This window comes from Anabas testudineus, chromosome 14, assembly GCF_900324465.2.
Source record: "Anabas testudineus chromosome 14, fAnaTes1.2, whole genome shotgun sequence".
Classification (NCBI taxonomy): Eukaryota; Metazoa; Chordata; class Actinopteri; order Anabantiformes; family Anabantidae; genus Anabas; species Anabas testudineus.
The window spans coordinates 14144503-14158861 of NC_046623.1; the positions used below are offsets into that span (position 1 = coordinate 14144503).

The 14359-nt window shown below is 38.8% G+C and overlaps 2 protein-coding genes across 6 annotated transcripts in view; both read right to left on the reverse strand.

Moving 5' to 3' along the window:
* The window catches only part of fryb (furry homolog b (Drosophila)), a 47301-nt gene extending 37997 nt beyond the window's left edge, over positions 1-9304 (reverse strand). For 4 of the 5 annotated variants that reach the window (XM_026370423.1, XM_026370422.1, XM_026370421.1 and 1 more), the window contains exon 1: positions 854-1902. In XM_026370423.1, coding sequence (XP_026226208.1) covers positions 854-1094 — 241 coding nt within the window. In that variant the 5' untranslated portion in view covers positions 1095-1902. Of the gene's footprint in view, positions 1-853; positions 1903-9232 lie in introns of those variants that run through there. The other variant, XM_026370424.1, reaches the window with a different exon arrangement.
* Positions 9305-10337: 1033 nt separating this feature from the next.
* The window catches only part of rxfp2a (relaxin family peptide receptor 2a), a 39680-nt gene continuing 35658 nt past the window's right edge, over positions 10338-14359 (reverse strand). Inside the window, exons 19-20 of the mRNA XM_026372331.2 lie at positions 13275-13493; positions 10338-13189 (exon numbers count right to left, since the gene is read on the reverse strand). Coding sequence (XP_026228116.1) covers positions 12924-13189; positions 13275-13493 — 485 coding nt within the window. The 3' untranslated portion in view covers positions 10338-12923. The remainder of the gene's footprint in view (positions 13190-13274; positions 13494-14359) is intronic.

A 14359-nucleotide genomic window follows, 5' to 3' on the forward strand; every position in this document is an offset into this window, starting at 1 on the left:
CTCTATGCTATTTTCTTACTACTTCTTCCTCATTATCATTTGGAGATATTGTTGGTGACCTTAAATAAAAAGGACAATTCTGCATTTTTTGGGTTGGGATAACAGAATTGTAAAAAAAAAAAAAATCTATTGATTGATTGATCTCAATCTGTGCAGGAAAAGTCAGAAAAAAAACTTGGACGGACTAGTCACAGATACATCACCGTGCAACTAAAAGGCTTAAATGTACTTGCTAAGATGCAGAGTTTAGTAATGACAGACCCAACAGTTAAGATATTTAAAGGTAAAATCAGTAGCATAATCGCTGAATTACCCACACATCCATTTCCATTTTACTTAAGGTAGTGTTAGTGTTCTTGCACAGTTGGAAGTTTTTGAATATGAATTTCCCAGAAGTTTGGGTAAGCTGAGAAAGGGCAAGTGGTCTGGGCAGAGACAAAGACGGAGCTTATATCTGAGGGCAAAACCACATAGCCATGTTTTTGTTCCCTGAGCTGTACAAAAAAAGACAAAGTGGCATAATCTTATAATGTTTTCTTAAAACCCAGAAGGTATCACTTTTTACAGGGTCTACAAAAGACACTTGTCAAGTCTTCGAATCACAGTAAAGAAGAGCCTTGTTATGGCAGATCTAAAACGTTTTCAAATCCCAGGTTGGATGTAAACCCTGCCCACATTCCAGTAAAGAAACTGAGGATCATTATTTCAGCTTTCAGCCTTTCTACCATTTCCAGCCACAGAAAGAAACCCCAGGTTGTGACACATCAGCACATCACACTGAAACAAACCAGAATTATTACATCAACATCAACAAACTTTTTTTTTTTTAAATCCCAAACTTGTCTGCACCCACCTCTAATGATCTTTGTCCGCTTTCTGGATCTAGGCTGGATCTTAGTAAACCTCCCAGTAAAGTCACTCGGGTTAAACATGTCCAGAGACAGAGAGGCAATACGGTCCAGAACTATGCCATCTTGCCCTTGGCTCTCGCTCTCTGGACCGTGGTCCTTACACTGGCTTAGAGAGTGGCCGTTGCAGTGACCTGAAGCATCAGCCCCAGGACTGACAGTGTATTTTACATCTTCTTGAGACATGTCTCCAGCTCAGCTCACTCCTGAGAGTCTTGTCAAAGCCTGGTCCTCCTTTGAGCTACCGAAGAGACACTACATGATGGTTCAACAGTAGGCTCAGTTGAAAAAAACACTCCAAATGTTTTGTTCCAGAAAAACAACACTTTGAAAAAAGCGACTTTACCTTTGATTCATTAGGTCCTAAAATCCATTTTCATTTTTTTATCTTTCCCTTTCCCTCCAAAATTTTGGTATCCACTTCTCCTCCAAAGATTTCTTTATGTTGACTTCATTCAATCCAGAGTCAGTCAGCTCATTGCTTTGTTGTTACAGACACACCTCTCCTGAGAGTTCAGGTTAACCTCTCGAGTCCCTTTCTTACGCACTCTTGCTTCAGATAAAGGTTTATAAATATATTACTGTTGATTACTTTATCTGAGAGGTGAATCTAAAGGTTCAGATGTCTTCTCCTTACGTGTCCAGTTTTAGCTCTCACCTCTTCTGTGTTTCTTTTTTGCTCAGTCTTTCTCTCTCCTCTGAGTCTCTGAGGCACAGCTGTGCTTCTTTGCTCTCAGGTGGTGAACAAGGAGGGATCCAATTCCAAGACTCCAGCTTGATTGGGTAGTTTGGGAAGTTTGGGTGGTTCTCTTAACCCCTCTCCTTCTCACTGTCTTCTTTTACTACTCCGTGGGCTGAGAAAACAACTTCTCTCTTGCGTCCTCACTCACACACCTGTTTCCTCCTTCTTGTTTTCATCCTTTTCGTCTCACACAGTAGTAAAGCACGGCAAAACGGCATGCTTCACCTCGATTCAAACAGCCAACACATGGCGTGTGGGCGTGAGTAAGAGTTAAGTCCCTGCCCTCACTGGTCGAGGCTGTTTAGCCAGTTACAGTAACCTCAATGTGTTAATGGTGTAGGATTACTGAGGGTAGACACACCCCTTCACTGAAGGGGGAAACAAAGCCAAACACAAACAGGAAGAATCCTGAATGCAGACAGACAGAAAGTGTGTTGACAGTTAGCTGTTAGTCTTGATTAGCAGATGCATTTCAAAGGTTATTTTGACAATATCTGCCCCCAAAGACCTATAAAAAATAACTAAATGTACAAAACTATTATACAATGTCATGATGTGAATAAAAGACTTTCCTGAAGTCCAAGTCTGATCCTGAGCAGAAATCAAGAATTCATGAATTAAGGTATCAAAACCAAAACGACCTCCTTATCTGCAAAACAAATCTTACAGGAAGTACTGTAATCATTTAACAGAGCTCCTGGTTGTTAATGTTAGGGGTTGTTAATGCAATCCTATCATGCTGGCAAATCAGGAATCATGTTCAGTGCTGAAATTAGTCATCTATCACACGCCTAAAACTTAAAAAAAACATTTGAGTATTATTTAAAAACATTGCTTCACAGGAATCTTGCAAAAGTCTGTTGTAATATTTTCCACACATTCACACTATAAATAGAAGCCATGTTAAACAGTAAACAAATACAGTATAAAAGCAGCATAGATTCTCTGCATTTTACTGTATCTTTCCCTGTAGGTAATCAGCATGTCTCTGGAGATACCTACTATACCCTGAGGTGACTTCCTGCTGTTTATGCAGCTATTGTCATGACATGAGCTCCGGTGTGTGTTTCACCCAAGAGCTTATATGTAGGTGTGAAAACAACAAAAAAACTTTCACATCCTTTCCAAAAAGTCTGCTACAGTCATACAAATACGGGGAATGGTATGATAGTGTATTTCTACTGTAATCTTTACAGCTGGATGACATGGTAAAAATAATCTGCTCACAATACAGAACAGAAAAATAGAATCAAGTGGAACCTTTTTACATATAATAATCTGCCTTGTGGAGAATTAATGTATAAATGGGAGAAGTATAAAGTTTAAAAAAGCCTAAAGGGGGTTGCCTTGAATATGATAAATTGCCTCAAGTCATGCCACTTGAGTCAGCATTAGCTATGGCTAAACATTACAATGAAAATGTAAAAAATGTCAGGCATTAGCGTAGAACTAGTACTGCTCCATGACAGAACTGCTGCATGGATGGATTACCAGACTCAAACATGGTTCCCAGTCACCTGGTGTTATGAGGCCACCAGTTATGCCTCGTGCATAAGACAAAAATGTTTTCTGGCTTCAGCGTCTGCCTCCATGTTGTGCAGCCAACTGCACATGCTCATAGGTGTTTTCTGCACCAGCACCTGTCTGTTTTTTCCTGCTAGGTCCAATGACTTCACATTATGATGACATCACAAAAATTAAAGTTACTTTTCTATGATCTGGGAAAGTTTTACAGATATAAAACCTTGGAAGGAAAAAAATGCACAATAGCAAGAGTAAAACTGTTTTCTCAGCAGTTTTAAAGGTGTCTCTCTTATCATTAGTCAATGGAGAAAATGCTTTTTGGGCCACAGGGGGATTTTTTGTGGCAATACAGCGGGTGGTTATTAGGAAAACTGGTTCAGGCTGCAGGGCTGAGAGGTAACACCATACCATACCTCATTTACATTTAGTCAAAGAACAGGGCCTTTTTTTTTTTGCATGTCATATATCGGTCTATTTAGGCTTAAAAAAACAGCTTTTAATTCCTTGTTCCACATTAAAGAACCCTTTTGGTGACAGATACTTCACTGGGAGACACAATTTTAACTTAGATGCTAAGTCAGACATTTAGACACAGTTTCTGAGAATGTGTTTTACTGCCAGCCAAGCAGAAAGGCAAATGGGTGAAGTCTGCTTAAACACAGTGATGACGCTTGCTCAAATCTGGCAAGGAAATAGTTAAAGGTGGCAAACAAGCAGAGGGAGGCACGGTGCCAAAGTCAGTTAGAGAGGCGGGCCAGTCCCTTGGGGAGTCCAACAGCCAAGTATTAAGACACTCACTCTTACACACAAACAGGAGATTGTTTTTATAAGAGACAACTTTAGCCAGGAAGAGACACTTCAGGAATGTGTTGGCAAACAAAACAGTCAGGTGCTGCTGTGCTAATTTATACAGCTGCATGCTTCTTTCTATTTATCCACATCTACTGTATTATAGATTCTAGTCTGCTGTACAGTATATGTCTAATATCTACAGTGATGATGGAAAGATTCTGACTCTGGTTCCAACAGGCACTGAAGCATGATAATGTGGTTCCCTGACAAGCTACTCAGGTTTGTCCCTCTCTTGTTTAAGTGACCTGATTAGTCATTTGTGTTTATACACACAGAATAATCCACATCTATCCTTCCCTTTGTGCCTTTTTCCTGTAATGGTAAAGGTGTATATCCTTTAATAAATAAATTACATAATTCAATCATACAAAAAATTACAATTATTGCATATATACATTTTATGATCATTACTTCATTTAAGTTGCAAAAAAATTATATATAGTATCTATATAGAGATACGAAGAAGATGTAGTGGTGCTATCCGGCCTCACACACTGAAATATAAAACCCTTTCCTCTCCCACGCAGAGATGTGTAGGTCAAAGGGAAGCTGCAAGGAATGATAATGTCACAATCACTTTCTTACACTTATTATTATTATTATTATTATCATTAACAATCTGGGTCTTAGCCATCTTTAACCCAATCGTAATTATTACAGATAGAGATACTCAGTTGATAGATCCACACTATGTTAGTATTTACACCTACTATATGACTGGTTTCATTTTTGTCTAATATTTCTTTGTGCTTTTAATTTGAGTAGTGGAGCTACATTATCTTACGGTTTAAACACACTGCACAGCTACACACCTCATTCAGCTACTGCATGGGCCTTGTTCTTCTGTCTTCTATTAACACTAACATGGAGGCTTCATTATCCTACAAACCATTGCTGCTCTCATTAACTTCCGTTCACTAATCTCTCAAGTGGCACCCTCTCAAAAAAACAAAAAACAAAACGTTCATATCCCCTGTCACTTGAATATGTTGTGATGTTAACAGCTGCCCAAATCGCCCCGGATGCTCAGCAAAACAGCCAAACAGAGAAGAAGTCAGGGCATAAGGGCATAAACAAGTTTCCTTTTTGTTTATGTGCTGGAGCAAGACTAAGGGTAACATTACTGATAGCATTGTCTCACCACAAGCATCAACGTCTTTGTATCAAACAATGCAGCATAGCATCACAAACAATTTTGTACCCAGAGATTTATTCACAGTACCTATAATCAAGTACATATTTTGAGCAGTAGCTAACGCCATTGCCAATAAAAATAAGACTATTTCAGTAGGACATCTTTGTGGCTTTGTTGGTTAAAGCACTTACAAGAGCAAACAGAAAACTTCAGACATTCTTCTGCTACATATATTATTGGTGTTCTTGACATTTGCCATTATAAATGATTAATCCAACACTACTTTGGGGGAGTGGTGTAAAAGTTATTCAGATCTTTTGCTTACGTAAACAATAAAACTTATTCTGTTACAAATAAAAGTCTGGAAACTGTTATCGATATATATTGAAGTGGCAAATGTAAAGGTAACCACTATACATACAGTAATGTCTTATATTGTAATGTAAATATACATGTAAGATATAAATTAGAATTATTGTTGCATTAATATTGTATGTACTCCAGTTTAATATTGAAGCCCCCCCTAGCGACCAATAAACCTCAACCTACATAGTAGTAACATATCATAATTTATTTGTTGTTGATTATTTATTTTAATCTGCAAAGTAACTTACAAATAACACTATCTCACAAATGCAGTGCTGTAAAAAATGTTATTAAAATTGTTAAGAAATTTAGTACAGTGGAAGAATAAAGCAACAGCAATGTAAGTAAAGGCATGTGAAAATTATACTTACAGTAGTAGGAGTAGTTATAATTTACATTTTAGGTTGTTATACAATATTTCCCAACTGGTTTTAACAGGAGTATAGTATGTTTATTTTTACTGGATGTTTATGTTGGGATTACGTGAGGATAATGTACACATGGTTACTCTGAAAAAAGTGAAACTTTTCCTTTAATTCTCTTTGGTGTGGTTTTCTTTCTTGTTTTGCAACTGTCTAGTTCGTATTTTTTAAAGATTAGGAACGCCACCTGAAGCTGTAAGATCATCAATAGCAGTTACCACTGCAGTATTAGCCTGTTTATGAGACTAATGTGCATTTAGTTTTTCTACTTGAGTTTAATTTGTGAATGATCAGGAGATGACTGTGGGCAGTACTCACATGAACTGAAGATAATTTTGGTTCTTACATCTAGTTAAAAAAAAAAACTAAACACAAAAACTGCCTCAGTTTACAGCTGCATAGCAGATGCTCCTACATCATTACACTGGCTCTACGAGAGTGCCCCCTTGAGCCCATTGAAAAAACTAATAATTTGCAAATCAACCACATATTGACTCAGGTGTGTTTTTAATAAGCTTTCATGGATGAGTTCTTTGTTTGCTTTAGACACTACCCTGCTCCATTGTAAGGAAATGTATCTGCTTTTTTGCCTGCTAGTTTATGAGGAAATACATCTTTTTGTTGTCATGTCTCTCAGCCTAATCATTTAAAATATGTATTTCTTCACAGCTCTTGGGAACACTAAAAATTCTGATTTCAGACCAAAAGGCCCTGAGTCAATTATTGTAAATTCTATAGGAAAGCAAGGAGATAGGTATATGTGACACGTATTCTTTAAATATGAACATACAGCACAAGCAGAGATACACAAGTATGCCCATCAGGCTTTCAATACCGAGTTTTGTCTCTGGGGGTCTTTAATATGCAGACTAATGCATCAATAAACAGCCTCAGAGCTCCATCCCAAATCCTTTCCAATTACAGTATCTTCCTAAAACCAACTCACAAGACAAATAATTTTACAAAAGTCAATATACTTAAGTCAACAAGGGTCTAAGCAGCTTATCAGATGATTTAAAGTAAAGAAAAGTACTCTCTAAGCAGTATTCAGGAGCAGAACTCGCCCACAATCTCTAACACCATCACACTCGCTGTCTGACGTGAGGCTAAGTCAGATCAGGAGTGTGATGGTAAGGAATGTGTGTGTGTGTGTGTGTGTGTGTGTGTGTGTGCACTGATGGCTCAGTATATGTGTGGACTTTTGTGCCTGGCAGAAACACCAGGTTATGTAAGCCAGTGGGAGTGAGGTGTTGGGTGGTATCTATGGAAACAATGACAGCGTAAAAAGATAGATGGTTCACCAGCTGAATAAGGATCGCCGGTCAAGAATGTGTACTTCTGCTCCTTTCCCACATGTGGATGAACCTCAAACATACACAAAATAGTGCACTGTGTCACTGGGTAAAAACGTATCTACAATGTCCCTTGATTAGTTTCTTGCACAAAGACTGATGATGCACAGGATGATGCCGCTACAGCCACGCCGGACCACCACAATTAAACTTGCACAACTGGATGTAGAGCACTGATATCATCACTTTATTCTGGAGATTTCAGCAGGTAATATGGATCAGATCGCATATCTGTTTAAACAAATGTCTGTTAACCACTCTATAAGATGTCAAGATGACGCTGTAAAACAATCCACTGGACCGACATGTACATCTAGATGGTCTGTTGAGTTCTGCATTCTAGTACAAAGAGAAGCGCATAGACTTAACATACTGGTGGATTTAAACAGCTCGAGGGAGCAGAAACCATTTACACTCACTCACCGTGCATAACAAAAACACAGCTTTACGGATCAGAAGGGACACACTTAGTCAGACAAATGGCTTAAACCAGTCATTAAGAATGGCTTTTCTGTAAAACCAGAGCAATTCTTAATGCTATACAGGCGAGGTTTGTACTTAAAACATTATATGGTTTAAGAAAACTCTCATACCCTTTGAAAAACCCCACTGTCTACTTGATAAACTACAAAATGCCTGGTGGTTGATACAAAATCAAAGTCATTTTTGAACCTGTATGAACATACACAGTGTAATCCACTTGATCAATATACTCCAATTTGAATTACTTTTTAAAATGTGTTTGCAATCAGTTTTTTTATTCTGACATTATCCTGTGCTGAAGTGCAACAAGACCTGTGAATAGTGTGGTATATATTCTACTATCACCAGCCTAGTGGTCCATTCCCACCGTGTTAAACTCTAAATCCACAAGCTTACCATCATACGTGTGATTAGAAAAGAATACTGCCTCTAAGTCAGTATAAATCCCAAATTCTTTACATTTAAAAAAATGCTGTAGCATGCTGTAAGTCCAGACAAATGCTATGGCGTGCTGTAAGTCCAGACACAGAACAATGGCGTTAAGTGGGTCGCAGTTGCTGACTGGCTGTGCCAAACAGCTGGAGAGGCGGAGGTGGGGGCATTGGTGGGATGGTTGAGTCATGCAGAAGGAGGGCTAGGAACAAGGAGGAATTAGCCTAAAAATCCAAGTCACTAAAAAGTGTGAATTCATTCCATTTTATCAAGAAGACAACAAATGAAGAAACACACAATAGATCATGCAGCCTGCTTTCTGCTGGGTATGAGTGTATGTAAATAAAAAGCTGCTCAGACACAGGCTTCTCCCACAAAATAGTCCAGACTCCTGAGAATATCAGCTGGAGCATAACAAAGTTTAACAATATATAGTCTGTGTTTTAATATGCATACCAATATTATCACCTTCACAATCAGTGAGGGATCCACAGGCTCAGACATGGACTCAGACAAGCAGTGAAACTGCGAGACGTCCACTTTCATTACATACTATAGTTCATCCATCCAAACTGCACGTTACCAACCAGCGATTGCGATTTGTTTGTCTTTTTTTTATTAGTAATAACCTAGCTAGCTGGTGGCTAATATGCAGGGCATCTTATCTTTCACCATCGCCATCACGAAACGTGAAACGTATTTACAATCAGCGTCGTCGTTGACATTAATGCTGTTGTGTTAGCTAAAACCGCCTCACAGGGAAACGCGGCTTTGTTCGCTGCTTTAGTGACACAAAGGAAAGCAAGAAGCGTGTTTAGGTTTGTCCCCTTTTTCTTTCTTTTAAATAGAGTCGAGCACTGTAGCCGGTAGCTAATTGGTTAGCCTAACGACCTAACGTTAGCACCTCTGTGGTTAAATAGACCTATTATTAAGACGCTGCTCGGTTGGCTTTGTACACACAGACCCATCAAACACCATCAGACACAGCACTAATGCCACATTACGCTGAACAGTACCTTTTTCTGCGTCGATCTTGGCGACTACACGATCATTTCCTGCCACGGATGCTTTGTTTGTGGGGTTTATTGGCGTGTTTTCATCAATACGTCTCGTCCTCTCCTCCAGGAGTCGTGCCGCCGCGGCTGACAGCGCTGCTGCTCGGGATGACGGGGCCCCGCCCTTAGCAACCAATCACACGCCGCGGTTCAGGGAAACGGAGGCAGCGAGCGCTTCCTATTGGCTGCTGAGTGGGTCGATCACCGTGTCGCTAGGGGCGCACCTTGGTCCAAGGGCAGGACACCTGCCACGGAGGGATGCTGAGCAGGAGCAGGAGCAGGAGCAGCCCAGTCAAGTGATGGAAGGGCCTAATAACAAAGGTTACTTTAAAGTGGGGGTAGATTTAGAACAGTTTTTATTTATTAATTAAACTACCTCAAAGTAAAGATATAAATATAACGGAAATCAAATCAATATTTGGTGCAACTTACATTTGTCTTTATAAAGCATCCACATTCAAGTGTAGGAACATGCTCACAGTTTGTCATAGTTCCTGGCAGATACTGACGGTTGTTCCAAGAACCTTAATAAATGCAGACAACACTGAAGTTATTCTATTTCGGCCCCAAAACCTCAAAGGTACATTATTGAATCATATATGATATAATGTTGGCCCCAAGATGTACTGTGTGAGTTATTTTTGACCTCTTGTTTAAATACAGTAGGCCCTTTACTAGAACTGCCATCTTCCTTTTTCTTGTGAAAGAGGTTAGGTCTTTTTGACTCTGACTTTAAGTTTGCAGTTGTACAGACAAACAATGGGGCTGATCAGATGCTTCTCTACCTGTCAGTTTGTCAATCCGTCATCTTCTGTTACTTGCAAAGTTGAAAAGTCACTGAATACAGTTAATACATTTCTAAAATACATTGTTTTTAATATTTTTTGAAAATATGTTTTAATATATTTATTCAGGGTAGTTTCACTGAAAGATCATCTGTCTTTTGGTTCACATGCTCACCCTGTAAGCAGCCCAGTACAAACTCAGTCTGATCTATAGGACCTCTTTGAAGGGTACCACAGTGTTCACATTACAGCATTAAACAACTAATAAAATACTTAAATAATTTGTTCTTGTTCGTTTTTATTGTTTTGGTCAAAGAAACCTGTAAACACAGGTTTTATCAATCTGACAGCAACAAATACAATGATATACAGAACAAACACTGACAAGACAAATATTATACCTGTCCCAAATATTATACAACAAAACTGAATGTATGCACACCTGCAGGACATTATAGTCCTTATTTCATACAAGGTGGTCCGGCTGCTTGCTACACTTTGCAGAAATTTGCACAACCATGTAATATATTGTATAAATTCCTTTGTCTTGATCCTCTTTCACCATTATCTGGTCACTGACACAGCGTGGAAAACAAAGACATAATGTACATATATCAGTATAAAAAAGTATAAATAGAAACATGAACCAGAGTTAACAGTCCAGTTGACGTTTGACACACACAGTAACAACAAAACAGAATTGATCTAATTTCTCTGAAAAAAAAGTGCAATAAAGAAGAAAAAGTGTATGAAACCTCAGAAATTAATTGGTTTTTGCATTACAAACTGTGTCATCCGATTTGCTTAACTTAACAACATGCAAACAATGGGATGATTTGTCCTGCTCCATCGCCAACGTCTGCTGAGCTTTATACCTAGCTTAATACCATGGTTAGAGTTTCTTCCAAAACAATTAAAACTTCATTTCAATAATATAATTTTGCCACTGTGGAGCTTCAAGGTGCTTCTCTGACGACCTTTATATGCACAACAATTATGAGAGCAGTGGTTTCCTCTGTGGTGTACTATCATGAGGATCACACTCCTTATACTAGGATTTGCATATGGACTCATGAAACATGATGTTAACATAAATGTGAGGTTAAATGAAACCACATTTAAAGACTAATGTACATTTTATTAATTTCATACTGTAGATATAATGTATATAAGTGGAAATGATGAAGGGTTTACTTACTTTTTCTTGCCACTGTATTAAAACAGCTAGTGTTATCAGTAATCTGCAGCATATTGGTTCAGGTTCATAATTAGCCAAAGCACATGCTGTACATGCAGATGGAGTGTACAAAAATACAGATGTAAAAATATGGCAAAAGTTTAGAGTCAATCAACAGAGACGAATGATAACTTCTGCTACATAATTGATAAACAACATTCAATAATCAGTGGTTCAGTCTTTTTCTAACAATGGTTATTAGCTTTGTCATGATTTATGTTTAAAAAAGTGAATTTAATTTTTAATTCATCACCGTAAGCATGAATAATACAAATGTACCTTCCTTTACAGCCTAATGACTCCATTCCTGTGTAGAGATGGAGAAAAAGAGTGTTGTAGCAGAAATCAGAAAAAAACAGAATAAAGCCAGAAAACCCAACAATTGACACAACAAGAGAAATGACCTGAAAAGAAGATAAAAGCCAGAGCTGGCGTACAGTGGCATGAAGAGAACATAATAAAATTGATGGTTTATATATGGGGAATCTAATTAATATATTTGATTGTGTAAATTAGAACTGCGTCATGGAGGATAACCCTCCATCCATTTGCTTTACAGTATGCACTTATTCTTATGGGTCATGGGGAGCTAGAGTTAATTCTGTCTGACAATGACCTAGAAGAGGGGTACACCCTGGACTGGATGTCAGTCTATCACAAGACTGACACAAAAATAGATAGACAATCCCATATGCACACTAATGGCAAACACAGGCATGTGGAAAACATGCAAATTCTGCAAACCCAGATCTTTCTTGCTGTGAGGTGATGGAGCTGAACACTTCAACACTGTGCCCCACAGATACCAAAATGACATGAAGTACACTTAGCATTTGCATTTTAATTGGTAGATGAAATTTTAAAAAGTAAAAAGCTGGATTTTGGCATTTGGATTTTAAATATGCATGAGTGTTTATACACATTGACTGGAAACAAATACAACCATTGGTATTGTGCCAGCATTATAATTTAATAAACAATGACTGAGTGCTACATTTTCTTGAGTCAAAGACTCATTCCTCTTTTTTTTTTCTTTTGCAAAAACTATTTATCCTTAAATCAGTTTTTCAGCTCAGTGATTCACATATCCTTCAGTCACTCCAAGTTTGTGAAATAAGAGATGCTTTCAGCCACTTGTTTCCCAGTGTCCTTATGTAGCTCCACATTCTGCTCCAGCGTCTGAACAGTGAGTCAGCAAAGTAAAAAATAACATTTGTGGGAGATTATGTGTTCTGTAGCATCACTGTAATCACTTTTCTTGCTTGTGATCGTCGATAAGGTGCCAAGAAGATGTTTGATAAATGCTGGTATTTGTTCTTGCAATCAGTCTCCCCTTCTTTGTCTTTCCTGTTTTCCTATGTCAATCCACCTGTAACATCAAATGTCCGGCCACATAGGCATGCAAGCATGGGAATGACAATAGCTCAGTGGTAGACGAGTGGGGATTGTAAACTTGTTGGAAATATGAGTCATTTTTACTACTGTAAAGCATGTCAGAGCACGATGAGGCAGCTCATTGTTAGTTTTGTCCCACTTGGAAACCAGACTCACTGCTCATGCTTCTGTCATGGAGCAACCAGTTTTTGGCTCCTGACCCGTAGTTTAAATGCCAGAAAAGTTCCTGCTTCTCTCAGGCGTAGCGAGGATCTGCACCATTCAGCGATACCCGCTGGAGGTAGGCTGGCTGTTGGTAGCAAGGAGCTCGTGCCGGCTCCATGAAGATCGTAGAGGAGGTGAGGCTTTTGCGGTCTTTTTTCAAAATGTGTCTTCTCTGCCAGCGACAGAGTAAGAGTTCCACCTGCTCTCTGAAGAAGCTGGTGGTCAAGGTGTACAGGATGGGGTTCAAGGCACTGTTGATGGGGAGGATGAAGATGACTACCCAGCTGGAAATGGTGCCTAAAGAAGACCAAGAGCAAAGTACATCACTCGTGTGTCCACATGATGTAGTGATTAATGTAGCTATGTCTTTTATTTTCCTTACCCGGTATCTCCACCTCCAACAGTGAGAGGATTTTTACCAAAAATATGGGAATCCAGCAGAGGGCATCAGAGAACACTATGAAGAAAAACCTGTTGGCTACAGCTACGTCTCTGTGCAGTCTGCTCCTCACGTCTGTGGCATTGATGCCAGTTTTATAGATGGAGCAGAACATGCTGGAGTAAGAGAAGACGATCACCAGGAATGCCACCAGGTTTAGACCTAAACAAATTCAAATGTTATTCACACACACATAAATACAGTGGTGGAAGAAGTATCTATGGCAATATAAAAAAAATACTTCCTTGTCTGTGAACTACAACCTTCAGGTTGTGCGCTCTGCACTCTAGAGCATTTTTACTCAAAGAACTCCTCTGTATTTGGCCACATTCATCCTTCTCCCTGACCCATCTGCTGAGGAGCCCCCCGTAGCATAAAGTTACCATGATTCACTGCAGCCAGACAGAAGCTAGAGGTCTGCCTGAGAAGTTGAATTTAGTTTCTTTGTCATCATGCATTCAAAGTTTTATTAAATACTGTTTGACAATATTTAAACAGGCGGTGGCTTTGGTAACTGCTTTCCCATGAATCATTTTATAGTGACGTGACTGAGAGAATACCAAGAGTGTGCAAAAGATGGTTTCTTTGAAGAACATTTTGGGTTATTTTGTTGTCTATATAATTACATATGTGTTCTTTCATGCTGGTGCCATTTTAGACAAAATACCTCTGTAATTCATTCATCACTAACCTTTCAAGAGTCCTCGGTGAGAACAATGAATCATGCATTGTTGCTGGAGGCATGGTGTTTGCCGTGTAATAACCCAGGAAAAGGTGCCATGATGTTTCCTGTTCTGCTACAGTCACACTGTGTAACAGTGCTAGTTTACTGCATCGTATTTACTATTATGCAGACTCTTTTTATTAGTTTTATTTTCCATGTCTCCGTAATAAACAACTGCACGATTTACTTAATTTAAATCTCAGTATTTAAGCTTTATATTCCGAAGTGTATATAATTGTGCACCCCAGAGTATGTTTAACGCTAAATAACAAACAAAAGCTGCCAATTTATTAGCTTACTGCTA